Below are 17,151 nucleotides of genomic sequence, written 5' to 3' on the forward strand. Positions count from 1 at the left end.
TTCCTCTAACCTTGTCAGCGGTTTCCCATAATGACGGTCAATAGCGGCAGAGTTTGAAAATTACCCTTGTCACAGATTTGTGAAGCAGTGTTCTAAAATGTCAATGCCTGATGTACACAACTGCCTATATGTAAGCCATTTCGGCTGAGTTTCAGTTATCGAATTCATTCATTTTCGTTGTTCAAACACCTTAGACTTATGGTCATTTCCTCAGCTGTCTTCTGAAAATGAGCGGATTAGAAAGAAATACAAGAAACTTGCAAGAAGAAATGGAGTGCTAGAAAGAGAGCTGAACGATCTAAAGGAGCAGTTTACTACCCAAAGATTTATGCAAACTAATTCAAGAAGGTAAATTGTAGGTCCAGTTGTATATTTTCACTCTTGACTTCGAATTCTTTTCATCGAGTATGTTGTGTGTTAATATGATGTAATATGACGTTTTGCGCCAAGATATTTATCGGTCCTATCGCACCGGAATGAACCTTAATCCGCGCACAAACTGTCTTGAGCAATACCTGTTTATCACTGACGGTATCCTTCGTGGGCTTACAAGAAACCTTGCTTTTAAGCAAAGATCGAAGTGTTTTTGGCAACAGAGAGCAGGCTTAATATAATTTCATATAATAATTAAATTTCTTAAATGTGGCAAACCAAATTTAGTTGCGCAAACGTTCTCAAAGCTGGATGTTTATGAAGCACTATAGATTTGAGAATTCTCTCCATACTCTTTAGAGTTCTCCAGCTAAATTCTGATGGCCTGGCCTTTTTTTTTCTTTTGTTCGTTTCAATGTCAAGAACGTTCTCTTGTTACCGTAAGTTTACATTATTCTCCTGCATCAAACTGCTTAATTAAAACCTTTTTGAAGAGATTGTTCATTCGCCCTCTTCTCCTTCTATATACAGTGTCCAAGTTCAGACTGAAGAAAAAAGACAAAGAAGTGTTGGGGGATCAGCGATAAAATCAAACCAATACGACAGACAAAAGAAACCAGCTCAAGATGAACAATTTGAAAGTACAACCAAGTTAGTTGTAACTTCATCTTTCAGTTTTGACAAGGCACAGTTTATTAATTAATATTTGTTTTATTTTGAAACTGACTGAATGTTAATGCAGCATTTCATGCTGTGACTGTTCTGTTTGTCACAGGAAGTAGAAAAAATTGTGGTGACTTAATTTCATGCAAGTGTGGCTACTTGTGCTTCGCAATCATGTAGCAAGCTGCAGCCACTTCTTACATTACTTTTTGTTTTTGGTAGTGAGTTTACTGAAATTAGCATCTGCTTTCAACACCTCTATAATGTCCTGCTGTTCTCATGGAGAAGAATGGCCTCTGGTTGTTGGAGTAGGGAGTCTTGGAATATCCATTAGCCTCAAAAAACATTTTTTTATAGCAATATTTTTTTTACTTTAGGTTGCCAAGTGGCAAGGGCTGTTAAGTAGATACACTTTGCTGAGCGAATTTGATTCAATCTGATCTGTGAATGAAATGTGCTAGTAAGCTTAGAGTAAGCCAAAATTTTTCCTTTTTTCAAAAATGAGGGACCTGTTGGTACATAACTCAATTCTCTGCTTTATTGTCCAAAATGTCTCCTGTTTTAAAAAATTAGAGACCTGTTGGTACATAGCTCAATTCTCTGCTTTATTGTCCTGCTCTGTATCATCTATAACTTTCATATGAAGAAAAGTTGCGTCTTAAATATAGTCTTTTGCTTTAGGATGTTGTCAATGCATAACAATCTTATGAAGAGATACCAGAAGGAACTAAAGACTAACACAGCCCATGTGGAACAAATTGCTACTTTGAGTGTGAGTATAAATTTCTCATTGTCAGAGATGAAAAATCTAAAATTGACTGTACATATTAATCACAGTTGGAAAACAGAGATCTGGAAAAGAAACTCCAAGATGCCAAAAGAAAAATAGATGAATTACACAAAGAGAATGAAGCTCTGCAGGCCAGAATTAATGCTGTGGGCATTAAGGAACGACTAACACCTTCTAAGAGAGGTACAAACTATGACCATTTACTCTCCCTTTAGAAGGAAAGTGATCTCAATCATTTTTTATTTCATCAATGTTTCATTCAGATTTAATGGCTGATCTCCATAAAGTTTCACGAGAGAGAGATAGGATTGCTAAGGAAAGAAAAAAGTTTAAAGGTTTGGGATTCATTTCATTACTATATTAATAACTAACTTTTTTCCATCTCTTTGAATTAATCCTTTAAATCCCTGAAGTGATGTAGCTTCTCCCATATAATATCCATACATTATCCAACAAACGGGCAGAATTTTGAGAATGCTCAAACTTATGAGGTAGAGGTTGTTTTCTTGATCCAACACCAAATTCTTGTAACTAATCTACAAGGAATTGAGTAGCAGCTCATGGGGAGAATTCACACTAGGATCTTGGGACTTTTGGGGTGAAGCAATTGTCAATGGTGCCAAGCAGTCTTCAGTAAATATTAACCTTTAGTGACAAGATGTGCTCACAGGGAAAGCAAATTGGTCTGCTTGGGAACACCTATGTTTGTTTGATTTTACAAGTGAGTAAATCTAGAGAACTTTTCACTAGGTTTAAAACCCTGAAATTATGGTTAACTTGTTAGAACAAAATATTAAATGTGAGAAAAATAAACAGCAAAGATTTGTAAAACTTCAAATCAATCTGTGTCTATATTCCTTTGATGTAAAAGCCCATACATGATGACCCAGTTCAAGACTTCACTTGTCAGGTGTTACACTCCACTTGGTTGTGTCTCTATCCTCTAATTTCAGCATACTTACATGTAATGGAATATGTATGTTAGTCATAAACCATATTTGTATCAGATGATTTAATTTAATACACATTTTTTCCTATGTTTGTATTTTAACCATGGGGTCAAACACTCCACATTGGTCTTTTCAGATGAACTCAAGATGTTGGACCGGGTTAGTGAAATACTGGAACTTTAATAGCAAGTCAAAGCAATTTTTTCTTGTCATGGTAGGGGAGCACAACCCCCCCCCCCTTAAAAAAACATAGAGAGGAGGGGAGGGCACAGCCTTCCACTCTTGTATGTCAAAACTTTGCACAATGCTTTCATTGCGTAGAATTCCTTCTTCAAGTCTTTTCATATCTTGAATCATCAGGATTGTGTTTGGTGAAATACTATGTTACATGATTCTTTTTCAATAACTCCTATTAATGCAATATTACATGGGACACAATTCTAAAAGAGTTTGCTTGTGCCAACAAGCTACTAAACAATCAGTCCCCCCTACATTCTAAATTTCTCTGGCACCTCTCCTTGTATGTCAATAAAAGATCTTTGGAAGAATGAATTTGTAATTCCTAGGTCTAACTCCTGTTTGGAGGTATCCTTTTCCCAAGCATCTTTGTCTGAGTAAAAAACTTAATTTTGTGTATTCTCTGTGATTTTCTTCAGGGATTCTTTGAAGAAGTAGAAGACTTAAAATATGCCCTTCAACAAGCTGCAAGACTGAACAGTGCCTATGAGAAAGCTCTCAAACAACTGTGTTCCCAGTATGGCCTTTCCTTCCCTAAAATAACAACTACAGCACCAACAAAACGCCATAGGAAACGCACAAGGTCACAAGCAAGAGAATTTACAAGTCAATAGTATTCTAACAAATAATTCAATCTCTGCTCTTAACCCTTAAACTCTCAAAATCTGGTTGTTAATTTTCCTCTCTAGCTTCTACACATTTCCTTGTAAATTAGTTACAAGAAGTTGGTGTTAGATCAAGGTAACAACCTCTACCTCATAAGTTGGAGTATTCTCATTACCTGTTTGCTGGATAATGTATGGATATTAGAGGGAGAAGTAACATGTTAATCACTTCTGGAGTTATAGGGTTAAAGAGCAGAATTGTTATGTAATTACTCTGGATGATGAATTATAAATAAGGTTAAAAGAACTAATAGCATCCAGGAGGAAAAAAAAAATTTCATGCTGCTCATTGGTTAGCTAAATAGCTGGAAATTAAATCAAGTTGGATGATGTTAGTTTGTAATTAACAGTTCCAGTATTTCTATAAACTTTCCAGCCTTAAATTATTAATAGCCCATTCAGTATCAGCTAACAACCACCAAAAAATTTACATGTATCATTTGTGGTTAAATAGAGAATCCACTTAAGTAGATGTCAACTTTTTTTTTAATAGATACTTATTATCTTTTAATAGGTGCAATTTATGAGCAGATCTAAAGGATACTACCAGTAATCTCTACTAAAACAACCTATTCAGAGACTTACGGGTGCAATAGGTGCAATTTATGAGCAGATCTAAAGGATACTACCAGTAATCTCTACTAAAACAACCTATTCAAAGACTTACAGAGTTTTGTGGTTTCTTTGTTTTTTTTAACATGTTACTGTCACAGACCAACCATTGTGTTTAATCCTGTTTCCTGTCATTCTTAAATATTCCTTTTCAATACACCAAGTGTGAAACCAGCACACGTATGCTGATGGCATAGTTGAATGTCAAAAGAAATTCAACTCTCAAGGCAGACACCCTCAGGGAATTAGGAAAAGTATTCATTGATAGAACTGTCTGCCTACAAGAATTATTCCCATAAGCGAACTCCAAAGAAAAGAGGGTGGATGTTGGTTAACAGGAGGGCTGGCTTGCTTGCTTTCCTGTGCACAAATGAAGATTTTATAAAACTGACCCTGATGCTATATTGCTGAGTCAAAGTTCATATTTTTGTTGATTTGCAAAGTCAAGACAAATCATATTGCTAAGAGTCAATTATTATCCATGGAGAATCCCCTTACAAGAGGGTGTAAACAAAAGAAAATCCAATTTTCAATTCTTTAAGTGTGTATGTCCACCTATGAGGGAGTGTCCACTTATGGGAATGTATAAATACAGAGTTTGACTCGGAGGCAAAAAGGAAAGTTTAAAAAGTGTCCATAAGTAGAACTGTCTGCTTACATGAGTATCTGTTAACAGAAAGTTGACTGTGTTTTAAAGATTTCTTCAACATTGAACACAGTGATATATATGATAGGTAAAATCATACATGTATTTTGATTGATATATATGATAGGTAAAATCATACATGTATTTTGATTGGTTCCTACATTTGATCCACCAGAGGACAGACACATAATTAGATGATTCACTACTGACAACATTTACTTTTGACTATTTATCATACAAAACAAATGTAATCCATGTTGCTGTGGATTTGTTCAGTAAAAGATCGCACATGACATCAAAATATGGTAGGAACATCATTCAGTGACACTTGGCTGTGCCTTGTGTGCCAGTTTTTTCTTGTTACCACATTTGACATCATATGTGGTCTATCACTGAACAGATGCACGACAACATGGAATCTGTAATAGTCCTAGGTTGCAATTATAGTAACAAGAAAGTTGATCATGTAGTCTGATCATCTTGGTGAGAATAGCTCTGAGACAGATTGTGTTGATTATAGTCACTGATATTTTGTCAACTTTGCAGAAGTTGTCAAACAGAGTTGACTGTTTCTTCTTGTCTTTCTCAGAACTACTAACCACTCACACCTGGATGATCACAGTACACAGTGAAATGTTTTTTAGGTGGTTCTCCTCAACTCCATCTTAATACCTTATTAATTAAAACAATTGAAGGATAAGGGCACCATTGAAAGTAAGAACTTAAGGAAGAAAATCATTAATTAAAAGTTATCATCTGTCTCGAACTGACTGAGCCAAAACTTGCTGTAGAATTGCATCTTCGTCATTGTTAAAGTCCTGTGAGATGAGAATGATTAAAATTTTTTACTGTTCACCTATGAGCTTGAACTGCAGACCTCAATAAATTGTTGTGGGGTTCAATATTTTTATTTCCATTAAAGAATGTCAGTCAGGGATTCAAGGGTTACAGTGGAACCCTGTTCATACACTCACAAATGGACAAAACTGAATGTATCAAGGCCTATTTACACGGCACGACTTTGTCGCATGTGACAAGCTTACAACAGGCCTATGACATGACTTAAGAGTCGTAAGCGAGTTGTAGGTTTGATTTACACGAAACAATTCGTGTTGTAAGCCTGTTGTAAGCTTGTCGCATGCGACAAAGTCGTACTGTTTAAATAGGCCCTTAACAAGGTGGCTGTATTGCTAGGGCAAGGTCAAACGTCATAACTTTAGGGCCATAGTGACAAATATATTGCCTTTGCACTTACTAAGCAAGTGTTTCCTTCAACAGGCAACCAGAATATTCATTAGATATATGTTTAGTAATTGTCACAGTGGAAAAAAACTTAAAGATCCACTCAACACATTGAAAATTGGCAAAGATAGGCACAGGAATTCAAAGAAAAATTAACTTCTTAGTCTTTAATGATCATAATTTTTTAAACCCACAAAACTGACTCACCACATATGTATCATATTCAAAGTTATGCCGCAAATTAAGATGTTGAACAAAATCACCACTCTTCTGATTGGGATTTCCCCACGGCATGCTGGCACAGATTGGGCAAACCTAAATAAAACAAAATGATTCAATCTATTTTTCAGTATGTTACACAACCCAACACTGGCATGCTTCGTCGTCAATGATTAACAATTAACTCCTACCTCCCCCTTCCCTCTTCCCCCTATACAAACCAGCCACATGAGCTCATCCCTACTAAGACTATTTTGCCACGAATCACAACATCAATTATTTTAGAGTACTTTTAGTCTGAGTTTTGTAAAACCAACACCAAAGTCGCAACAGCTAATCAGAACAAAGGAAGATATCACAATGAGCCAAAGAGAACTCATAGTAAAACAAGCAAACCACCTGAGGTGCAGCAAAACACAGTGACCAAGTCGTAGTTGGTTTTAGTTTTAACCTTTAACTTCCAGATCAAATTTGTCATTCTCCTTACTGTCAACCATACAATTCTTATAATGTTAGTTCAGAGAATTTAGTATTGGATCAACTAGCTATCCTCAAATTGATATTTTTCTTTATACTCATCACTTATCTGGTTGATATTGTATTGATATTGTAAGGAGAAATTCTGTCTTAGTCACTCATAAGAGTTAAAGGGTTAATCTAATTGGTTAGGAAAGTGGAGCCTTGTTTCCCTTTTTCATTTACATAAACTATTCAAATTATTCTTCAACTTACCACAGATTGCCTCTCATTTTTGTGATAATTGTTCACATGCTTTAACATTCCTTTACTGTCCAAGTTACTTTGGGAGCAAAAGGGACAACTGAATGTTGATCGATTTTTAAGCCTAGAAAGCAAATCAAATGAACAGTGTTGTTGGTGACAGTAAAAGTAATCACTTATTCTAGCAACATGGTAACCTTGCTACCCCAAATGTCTGTTCACATAATTAAGGCAACAATAATGTGCCAGTAAAATAAAACTTACTCTGGCCTAGGTTGTGAAGTACGAGCAACAGGGACAAAAGGTAGTGGAGAAACTGTCTCACAGGATGATCTGTGCTCTCTTAATCTTGACATAGGAAACTGTGATAAAGAGTAACAAAAGAAGTGAGCTATTACCTAATTTCTATTCATAATTTTCACTATGAAAATTAATTTTAATCAGTTGTGTTGTGTGATTGTCCAGCAGAGGGCCAGCAGAATGTTGCCACCACCCAAAACAATGCTCATTTTTAATTCCAGATTATGCAGATCACACTCCATGATTGTTTGTTGATATTAGGTTTGAAATTCATTCAAATTCCATGGAATTGTCAATCACTAGCACAAAAAAACCTACAACATCAAAGGTGTGACAGTTAATGGACTGATGACCTCAAATCCCCAGGTACTGCATGTTATCTATTGAAATACTAGTGGGGAATGGTTTTCACTATGAAAATTAATTTTAATCAGTTGTGTTGTGTGATTGTCCAGCAGAGGGCCAGCAGAATATTGCCACCACCCAAAACAATGCTCATTTTTAATTCCAGATTATGCAGATCACACTCCATGATTGTTTGTTGATATTAGGTTTGAAATTCATTCAAATTCCATAGAATTGTCAATCACTAGCACAAAAAAACCTACAACATCAAAGGTGTGACAGTTAATGGACTGATGACCTCAAATCCCCAGGTACTGCATGTTATCTATTGAAATACTAGTGGGGAATGTTTAATTTTGGTTCCAATTTTACCTTAATAAATCAGTGGCTTTACTTTCCTGGTGTGCATGAATGAAATTTAAATTCATATTAATTCAAAAAGTGAAGGTTGATCACATTGATGTAGACAAATGAATGTTTGCTGATGCTGATTTTACAACATTTTCTTCCAGTGAGGTCTTCATTAACAATAATCATTTGAAGCACCTTTATTCATAACTGTACTTCAGTAAAACTCCCTGTTTCCAGTGAAGGAGTAAAGGAGGTAAACAGGAGAAGAAAGGGCAGAGAAGTTAACAAGTCAACTTTAATGAGAGTAAGAAGCAGGAGGGAAATGTAACATTCAACATTCTTTAATTAATCATCAGTCTGCTGTGGATACACCCCACCCCCTTTCCTCCTACTAAAAATGCTATGTCCCCATCCCTTGGCCCTTAGATCTCACTGAAAAAAAGCCGAAGTAAGTACCTGTCTGTTACAACTAGAACAGGTTCCTGTATTGTGACGAATCTGCCGGTCAATGTCTCTTGCTCTTCTTTTCTCATTAAAGTTGAAATTATCCCGACAAACAGGACATGTGGATGATCCAGAAAGATTTTCAACTGAACTCAAGCAATCACTGCAAAAACTGAAATCACAGGAAAGGTAAAGTTGTCATAAAGGATCACTTTACAGCCCATGTCAAAATTACCATAACTGTAAGTAATCAAATCACAAGATATGTTGTTATCCTTTATATTCATGTGAGAGACATTAAGCCTCTGTTAGCACACTGGGCTTTAGGTCTAAAGTTTGTTTAGCAAGCTCTGCAGTATCCTTGGACAAGACAATTCCCTCCAAAGGGCTTTCCTAGCTGCAATATCACAAGGGCACCAAACTAAGTTTACCCCAGGCCCATAACCTTCAGAGGTATAACAGCTATGATAAGAGGGATTTCAACACTTTTGGTCTGAAATATGATGTAAAAATCTGACGTTTTGGAGTCCTTGCCCAGGATTGGATATATTGTGGGAAAAAAGATTTATAGAAAATTACTTCTTTCTTAGAATTTCACTTTCCAGTGTTTTGAAAATAGTGGCCTCTGACAACCTTTCTCCTGCACCATTCTAGCGACAGTTGCTCTGTGATAGTGATGAAACATTTTTAAAATGGGAAGTCTGGAAGAGGATAATGCTTTCTCATCCTGTAAACAAGGAAATTTGACAAACAATTCCGGCTTACTTCACTTCCGGTTTGAATAAGTCTCGTATATTTGCTTGCATTCGTGCACTCGCAAAACTTAACGAACGAAATCGTCAGATCTAAGTCACAGACGTTTAAGAGGAATATATGCAAACTAGAGAAATGAAAAGATACTTCCGTTAAGAGCAAATTTAGGCCATTAAAAAGTACACTTCGTTTCTGATTAAATTTAACTTTACTTACGTGTGTCCGCAAGGAATAGAGATGGGATTTTCGAAAATTTCCAAACAGACAGGGCACTGTAAGTCCTCTTCCGTATCCAGTGGTTTTCCATGATATCCCCCTGTAGCCATTTCCTCCTCAGAGGCTGAAAATTAGGTTGTTTACAGTAATTTACTGCTGCAAACTCAACCAACAGCTTCCGCTTTTCAGAGCAGTATAAACAGACTCGATGGCTGAGATCAGCGGACACAATCAAAACAATTGGTACGTCACGTAATTCAAGGTTTACAAAATGGCGGATGCCATGCTTTCTTCCTTCGAACGAACTTTTATCGTGAATGGAGTAGAGCAAGATTTCCGATCCGATGGAAGGTCTTGTCACGATTATAGACATTTTGAGGTGGAAACTGGGATCGTGTCAAACACCAGCGGATCTGCACGACTTCGTTTGGTATGATATAAAACAGGAATAGGATACAGTTCTAATCGTAACTTCTTATCGAGTGTCAATCAACTTTGAGTAAATGCAAGACCACCTGAACTTTTTCCGTGGCTAAGTTCTAGACGATTCGATGACATTGGTTTTTTTTTTGTAGCCTATGTCAAACTTTTTTTAACATAACAGATAGGCATGTTTATTAATCTAAACGCGTCGCGGGGATCTGAGAGTTGTTTTAAATTTGGGAAGCTTTTCTTTTTTTTTTTTTAATGATAAGTTCTCGCTAATGTTTCAGGTCCTAAAATACATACAACTCACATCTTTCTTCTTCTAGGCGGTAAAGCCAATTCATTTGCAAAACATCAACTCAATTCATAGTGTATACAGCTGTTTCGAGAGAGGTTATCGGGAAGAAAGCGTAAACGATAAAAATGAAAGTTCGACTGCACTGGTTATGAATAATTATCAATACAACAGCAAAGTAAATGATTTTTAAGATTTTAAATACTTATGCATGATTTGAGTAATTGACGAAATTTTCTTTTAGTTTTAATGGTTTCTTTTTCAATTCATAGTCTACAACAGACATCTTGGTCGGAGTAAAAGCAGAAATAGGAGAACCTCATCTGGAGAAACCAAACTATGGATATATTGAGTTCTTTGTTGACTGGTAAGTAATTTTATTCTTGTTTATTGTCTAGGGTTTTGCATTCTATTTTGAGTATTTTTCGTTTTGCAACTCCACTAAATTTTTTCAAAGATAATTTTACTCACAGACCTTTTTGTACAGATGCGTATTAATCTTCAAAACATGTTACTCTACTTGCAATTTACATTGCTAGTATTTTTATCATATTGGGAGAAGAGAAATTGGATTTTAAAATGTTGCTTACATGTGCTAGAGTTTTATCACTTTTTTGTTTTGTTTTGCTTTTTTATTTTTTTATTTTTTTAGCTCTGCAAATGCTTCTCCTGAATTTGAAGGTCGCGGAGGAGATGAACTGGGAGCAATGCTGGCAAAGAGTTTAGAGAAGGCTTATAACCACAAGTCTGCCATTGATCTAGAGTCATTGTGCATCCTACCTGGAAAGCAGTGCTGGGTGTTATATATTGATGCTCTGGTACGATAAAGTTTTGTTGTCGATTTTCTGTAAAATGTCTGGACGAGGCTTCATGTATCTGCCATTCATGCCAGTTTGGTGTTTGCTCCTCTTCAAAAGTTCCTTTCTGAAATTATTGATTTTTTTACTGTAAGTTGATCAAGGCAGAGTTATTATTACTGAAAAAGCTATTTTCAAAGGTTAATGCATGAACATTGGCCATTTGTCTGAGCACTTTGTTGTGATTAAATCCTAACAATTAAAACATCACATTTTCAGAATTACTTTAGAAGAGATCCTGCTCTTTTAGTTGGTGATCAAGCCCAGTTTGGCCAGAACATTACTTGAACCTCACAACACCTCTCAGCCAAAGAAACTTGTGTACTTGAACTTGATCAAATTTTTTTCTGTTGTCAGTAATACAGCAGGATGGGAGACAGCCCTCTATAAAGTCTAAAACTTGTTGAATAAGAAAGTGTTTATCTTGTAGGTGTTAGAATGTGGTGGGAATCTGTTTGATTGTGTGTCCTTGGCAGTAAAGGCAGCTCTTCATAACACCAGGTAAGATGTGATGTGCAATTCTGTTAGAATGGCAAACTTCATCATTTGTTTTCATCATCATCATCATCATCATTATCATTTTTATTGTCATGTTACCTTAGTATTGTTGCAAAGGTGCTTCTCTAGTAGTCCTACCTTGCCAATGTATCTTAGATAAATATGTCTTCCTTTGGTTTGATTATTGATAATTTTGTAATGAATAGTGAATATCTGAAATTTAACTCAATTTTTTCAGAATTCCAAATGTTTCAGTATCTATGGAAGAGGGAGGTGAAGAACTTGAAATATCAGATGATCCACATGACTGTAGAAGACTGGATGTCAATTCTATCCCAGTAACAGTCACTATGAGTAAGGTATAGAAACCTGCAACATTGGTGTGAAGAAATTTGAATTTATTTTCCAACCAGTAAGTGTGTTTGTCTACCTTGTAATCAACTGTCAGATCTCAAACACTGTGCATGAAGATACAGTTGGAACAATTTTTGAAACACACACACATTTTATTAATTTCCAATTAAATTTTACAGAAAAGAGGATGAGGTTCAAGTCATTTGCATGAGAAAATTATGTACTTGGGTCAGCTTACACAAATCTTTGCTTTGGTAGAATGCTCATTTTTGGGATTGATGAATAAGGTCTAAGCCTGTCTTGTTCATTATCCATATAAGATGCCTATGGGAAGGCTTTTTTGGATTTAAATTTAATTTTAAAACATTTTAGATTGGTCATCGTCATGTTGTGGATGCCAGTCTTCAAGAGGAAGCTTGTAGTCTTGCTCAGTTACTAGTGTCAGTGAATGGTGACAACAATATCTGTGCAATGCAGAAAGTTGGCCAAGGTGCTCTGGATCCAGACTCTATTTTTGAGATGACTGAGGTAATGAAGGTTCTTCTCTTTTGTTGCAGCATTAGTTACACTATTTATTCATTCTTATACCTACACTCCTGCTAACCTACTTACTCTTCCCCTGACTAGGTGACATTGAACCACATAATGCAGAAAAGACATTTAAATCATATACATTAATGATTAGTAGTTAATGATTAATGGCAATTAATGCAGTTATCCAAGACAACTAAGTTATGAAATAAGAAACATTGCACTCATTTTTTGTTTGTGCACCCTATCTATCACATTTGTGATTGTATAACAACAGGTGCAATGTATTATGTCTGAGTTGTTTGTGGTTAACTTTTTCAGTTCTTCCATTGTATCATATGTTCCTTAGAAATCCAGTAGAGATTTTAATTAGAGTTTGATCAGTAACTAACCAGCAAGAAGGGAATGATTAGCATTCTCAAGTTCATTGTCTTCAGTGATTATTCTTAATCCTGTCCTGATAACACCTTTTTAACCTATGATTGAGATAATAAATACATACTATTAAGAAAAGAGTGGTTTTATTTTAAAAATCACATTATGTCATCTGATAGCACTGTTTTTTCTTTAGACAGCAAGTTCTGTTGGAAAATCATTGAACAAAGCACTTCTGAAAGTCCTTGAAAAAGAGGAAGTTGAAACAAGTAAAAATAAAGACAAGGTTGGTTTCCTATTATAGATGAAGGGCCACCTTAAAAGTCAATTGTGTCAAGGAGAGCACTGGTTTCAATTAAGCAGGGAGACCCACCCATGGAGATTGAGATGTCACCTCACCTTTGGTGTGTGACATAGTTGTTCAAGACAATAGAAGTCAGAAAATATCCTGAACACAGTCTTGAGCTGGATAGTGAAATCTGTCCCTTCCAGTGATGATGATGAAGAACTGAAATGTAAGAAACCACTGCCTGAGGGACGGTCCGATAATGTTATCCTTTCCTTTCACGGTATCTTCACCAACTCTTATCAACACTGATCTGTTTGCATATCAAGGAAGGGTATCAGCGAATATCTATCTCAAGAGACTTCACGCATATAATTATTATAATTGATTATCATAGTTGTTCTTTCAAATGTTACCCTTCAAAGCTGCAAAGTATGAGCTGACTTGTTTGGCATACCTTGAAGAAATGAGCCAACTTAGGGGCGTGGTCCGCCATATGCACTGGTCTATATCTAGTGGCTTTGGAACTAATGTGCCGCAGTGTTAGTGAGACCTCTCTTACAGACTAGGAAGGATCAAGAATGCATTTTTTAATGTATCAAGAATAAAAATATTTATTTTTTAAAAAGCCTTCTGTACAGTATCTTATTCTTTTTCTTGTCTTCTACATTAATAAACAGAGTTTTCCTTCCTTACTGAAGTGCTAACCAGAAAATTTCTTGAGCCAGAGCTCCCTCCACCTCCTTGAGGTAATTATTTGTTACCAGTGAGCTGTCAGGACAACCTGGCAAAATGCAGTGGATTTTGTTTAATTGATATCCCATTTGAAGGGGAAGGGGGTGGGTGGTTCAAAATGTACTCTCTGTCACCTGGTATTTATGGGGTTAGTAATAAGCTCGGGTACTTATTGGACGCAATTCAACAACTTTGAATTTATGTTCAGAAAGGAAAAATCTATTGCAAATAAAATGTGGAAAGATAGCTTATCTAGAGAATGGTATATGATAGAAATGACATTACTTTTTTTGCTCCTTGTCAAGAGCCCATTACTTAATAATGGGCTCCTTTCCTCGTTTGATTTTGTCACAACAAGTAAAATTTACAAATTTATACACTCCTCACTTGTCCCCCGGAGAAATTAGACATTATTATTAGTGAAGCAAGGGTCATTTTCAAGAGAGGTTTGGAAGTATTTTACAAGGCAATAATTCACAGAACAATTAAGCATCCCCGACCACCCCACCCACCCACATACGTACACCACTACACCGATAATCTTTCCGATGATGTTAAAAAAAAAAAAGAAAAGAAGACTGGATACTATCTGGGTAAAAACTATCTGGGTATAAAATTACTGGGTACTAAAAAGCAAGATGGCGATTTGGGGACAGATGAAGCTGTGAGGGTATAGTAGATAGTGATAGTAGCATCATGACGATAGCTATTGGGTTCGAAGGGAGTGCAAATAAGCTAGGCATTGGTATTGTAAGAGATGGCGTTGTTCTTTCGAATGTACGAACAACTTACATCACTCCACCTGGACAAGGTAGGTCTGCATGAACCGAGCACGCGGTAAAGTTTTACTTTTATCGTTTGTTCTTCCTTTATACGACCTCAGCTACTCTATATCTCAATTTAGGGTTCTTACCAAGAGACACGGCGAAGCATCACCGAGAAAATATCATTGATATATTAAGAAGGTACAGAGAATTGGTCACTGAAACATGCAGTTTGTAGTTAAGAGTTCAGTAGGTCCTGCTCTATAGCTAAGGTTGTGTTTTACATTTAGATCTTTAAAAGAGGCCAACATCAAACCTCAGGACATAGATTGTGTCTGTTACACTAAAGGTGAGCTCTCATAAATATGTTGCCCTAAATATTCTTAAAGAAGATCATCATACGAAGTCGAAGTAGAAGTCTTGACCAGAGTTAACGAAGGTCTTCTTTAGTAAATATGGAAACGTAGTAAGAAATCTAACTCAAATGCTCTAACTCTAAGCTGATTGGCTACACTACTCTCTATCTGTTCCTTAGATAGTCAGCGGAGTGAGTAGCCTAAAAGTGTGAGGTTGTAAACAAAAACAAAAGTTGGACAAATATTAGATTTAGACAAAATCAATTATCATTTTCTATTTAACAATTGGTTCATACGTCAGCGTGCGTTCATCGAGATATGAAGCACGCGGGAAATTTGGATAGCACAAAAGATGCGTGAGAGTTGCTCGAGGCATAGCCAAGAGCAACTCTAGCTTCTTGAGTGCTCTCCAAACTTCCCAAGTGCTTCATATCTCAATGAATGCACAGCTGACATATGAACCAATTGTTTTATAACATTTTCAATCCGATGGAAAATTTTTTTCTCGAGGGATTTGTTTGCTGAAGTCATGAGCGTGCACAATAGGAATATAAAGCACGCTCGCGCAATTGAATTTGATTACACAAATTTACTAGCTATGTTATAAAGATTTTTATACTCTCTTCAACTATCATGTAAATAGAAATCTATAGCTCATAATATAGTTTTAATTAGACTGTTTGACTCCTAAGATTGACCAGCCTCTTATTTCAATATCATTCTTGAATCACCCAGTAATGTCACAAGAATAAAGGAAATGATCACTGACTCAAGAAGCTTTTGATTGTAAAACAAATTTTCCTTGCCTACACATTTGAAAGTGTAAGAGGAATAGTATGGAGAATATACATACTGATGGTAGGTTAGAAAGGGTTAATGTTGATCATTTGGTGTTCATTTAAGGTCCAGGCATGGGTGCACCTTTGGTGTCTGTAGCAGTTGTTGCAAGAACAGTTGCACAACTTTGGAAAAAGCCTATGGTGGCTGTTAACCATTGCATAGGGCACATTGAGATGGGACGGCTAGTAACAGGTGCTGTCAATCCTACTGTTCTTTACGTCAGTGGTGGAAACACTCAAGTGATTGCATACTTGGAGCGACGATATCGTATTTTTGGAGAAACCATTGATATTGCTGTTGGGAACTGTTTGGATAGATTTGCAAGAGTCCTTAAGGTAAAAATTTTGTCATTGTATGGCTGGTTTTAAGTGTAGGAAAGATGTAGTGAATTCTGTATTCTAAGTGACTATCCAAGCTCCTCTTGCCACAGGCACCCCAAGCTCACTTCTCGAGAGAAAGCAAACAATTTTTTCATGAATTTTAAAATTCATGAAAGGGTCACACATTGAGCGAGGTGGTGTTAAGTTAAGAGAGGAACCGTTGAGAATTTGAACACATAATAAGGAATCGTATGTGTCCATTGTGGTTTCTGGTATTCTCTGCCATTTTAAGCTTACTTTCCCATCACTATTCCTGTTAAAAGACAAAGTCAAGGCTGCACACTACAATTTCAACCGTTGTCCACATGGAAGTGGTTTGCATCCCGAAAATCCTCCCGATTAGCATTTTTCTCCCCCAAAGTTTACGATATAAGATTATTACACCCTGGGACATGTCTCAATACCAAAACTCCCCATGCATTATGCTGAAAACAATAGTTTTCTACCAGTATTTCCAAGTTCGCTTCTCTCTGGCTATGCTCTTATTGGCCAGACTGAATACAGGGATGCTTCACAAATTAATAATTTGCTTTTTCTCAAATTGTGAGCGTAGGACTCCTGTGATCTTGCCTGTACAACATATTCTGCTTTGATTCCGCAGGAATAAAAAATTGTGTGGCTAGTTTACTTATTTCATAACTCTCAAGGAACTTTACTGTACAGTTAGAAGGAAAATCACTTTTTGGTCAGTTTTAATTTAACAGCAGTGGAATCAATAATTAAGTCTTTAAGAGCATCACATCATATAAAAATTAAATGCCATACTATAAATCAGTTATTATCCAAGGTTAATCATGGCCATGATTAGAAATTAAATAGTCCAAAACCAGTGTGTGTCATCATTGAGTTAGAAAAATTATTCATCTTACGTTTCAGCTTTCAAATGATCCAAGCCCAGGATATAACATAGAACAAATGGCAAAGAGGTG

At 36.2% G+C, this 17,151-nt stretch overlaps 4 protein-coding genes across 7 annotated transcripts in view; 3 read left to right on the top strand and 1 right to left on the bottom strand.

Annotated features, from left to right (window-relative positions):
• The window catches only part of LOC113677429 (putative tRNA N6-adenosine threonylcarbamoyltransferase), a 272,358-nt gene that overhangs the window by 250,636 nt on the left and 4,571 nt on the right, over window positions 1-17,151 (top strand). The window contains exons 2-6 of one of the 2 annotated variants that reach the window (XM_089199968.1): window positions 14,535-14,693; window positions 14,787-14,847; window positions 14,937-14,995; window positions 15,906-16,177; window positions 17,099-17,148. In XM_089199968.1, the coding sequence (XP_089056094.1) occupies window positions 14,579-14,693; window positions 14,787-14,847; window positions 14,937-14,995; window positions 15,906-16,177; window positions 17,099-17,148 (557 nt within the window). In that variant the 5' untranslated portion in view covers window positions 14,535-14,578. Of the gene's footprint in view, window positions 1-14,497; window positions 14,694-14,786; window positions 14,848-14,936; window positions 14,996-15,905; window positions 16,178-17,098; window positions 17,149-17,151 lie in introns of those variants that run through there. The other variant, XM_027194231.2, reaches the window with a different exon arrangement.
• Window positions 20-5,701, top strand: LOC113677432 (uncharacterized). 2 transcript variants are annotated; one of them, XR_016184893.1, is made up of 9 exons: window positions 20-130; window positions 215-348; window positions 904-1,023; window positions 1,717-1,807; window positions 1,873-2,008; window positions 2,089-2,160; window positions 2,912-2,934; window positions 3,432-5,023; window positions 5,063-5,701. XR_016184893.1 is itself a non-coding variant. In XM_027194235.2 (8 exons), the coding sequence occupies exons 1-8, from the start codon at window positions 98-100 to the stop codon at window positions 3,624-3,626; spliced, it is 804 nt and encodes a 267-aa protein (XP_027050036.2). In that variant the 5' UTR covers window positions 20-97; the 3' UTR covers window positions 3,627-5,701. The 2 variants fall into 2 exon arrangements, 1 of the variants encoding a protein (XP_027050036.2); XM_027194235.2 differs by having other exon boundaries at window positions 3,432-5,701.
• On the bottom strand, window positions 4,357-9,743 carry LOC113677431 (E3 ubiquitin-protein ligase RNF166). The gene is made up of 6 exons (XM_027194234.2): window positions 9,526-9,743; window positions 8,569-8,728; window positions 7,381-7,478; window positions 7,129-7,240; window positions 6,385-6,492; window positions 4,357-5,753 (listed from the first exon to the last, which is right to left on the bottom strand). The coding sequence occupies exons 1-6, from the start codon at window positions 9,633-9,635 to the stop codon at window positions 5,688-5,690; spliced, it is 654 nt and encodes a 217-aa protein (XP_027050035.2). The 5' UTR covers window positions 9,636-9,743; the 3' UTR covers window positions 4,357-5,687.
• LOC113677430 (exosome complex exonuclease RRP42) lies at window positions 9,729-13,775 on the top strand. Of its 2 annotated transcripts, none has more exons than XM_027194232.2 (7): window positions 9,729-9,955; window positions 10,519-10,613; window positions 10,899-11,064; window positions 11,534-11,604; window positions 11,840-11,960; window positions 12,328-12,483; window positions 13,058-13,775. In XM_027194232.2, the coding sequence occupies exons 1-7, from the start codon at window positions 9,797-9,799 to the stop codon at window positions 13,163-13,165; spliced, it is 876 nt and encodes a 291-aa protein (XP_027050033.1). In that variant the 5' UTR covers window positions 9,729-9,796; the 3' UTR covers window positions 13,166-13,775. The 2 variants fall into 2 exon arrangements, with proteins under 2 accessions (XP_027050033.1, XP_027050034.1); XM_027194233.2 differs by having other exon boundaries at window positions 9,772-9,955; window positions 13,062-13,775.

The sequence above is a fragment of the Pocillopora damicornis genome, chromosome 3 (genome assembly GCF_964200805.1).
Source record: "Pocillopora damicornis chromosome 3, jaPocDami1.2, whole genome shotgun sequence".
Taxonomy (NCBI): Eukaryota; Metazoa; Cnidaria; class Anthozoa; order Scleractinia; family Pocilloporidae; genus Pocillopora; species Pocillopora damicornis.

Bases quoted from the DNA above. Each gene is read 5' to 3' on its own strand.
- LOC113677432 (XM_027194235.2), top strand. From the start codon at position 98: ATGTCAATGCCTGATGTACACAACTGCCTATAT. The intron at 1,808-1,872 runs GTGAGTATAAAT...TATTAATCACAG, and splicing joins AACAAATTGCTACTTTGAGT to TTGGAAAACAGAGATCTGGA. The intron at 2,009-2,088 runs GTACAAACTATG...TGTTTCATTCAG, and splicing joins ACTAACACCTTCTAAGAGAG to ATTTAATGGCTGATCTCCAT.
- LOC113677431 (XM_027194234.2), bottom strand. From the start codon at position 9,635: ATGGCTACAGGGGGATATCATGGAAAACCACTGGATACGGAAGAGGAC. The intron at 7,241-7,380 runs GTAAGTTTTATT...TTTGCTTTCTAG, and splicing joins ACTTCACAACCTAGGCCAGA to GCTTAAAAATCGATCAACAT. The intron at 6,493-7,128 runs GTAAGTTGAAGA...TGTTTTATTTAG, and splicing joins AAAATGAGAGGCAATCTGTG to GTTTGCCCAATCTGTGCCAG.
- LOC113677430 (XM_027194232.2), top strand. From the start codon at position 9,797: ATGGCGGATGCCATGCTTTCTTCCTTCGAACGAACTTTTATCGTGAAT. The intron at 10,614-10,898 runs GTAAGTAATTTT...TTATTTTTTTAG, and splicing joins ATTGAGTTCTTTGTTGACTG to CTCTGCAAATGCTTCTCCTG. The intron at 12,484-13,057 runs GTAATGAAGGTT...TTTTTTCTTTAG, and splicing joins CTATTTTTGAGATGACTGAG to ACAGCAAGTTCTGTTGGAAA.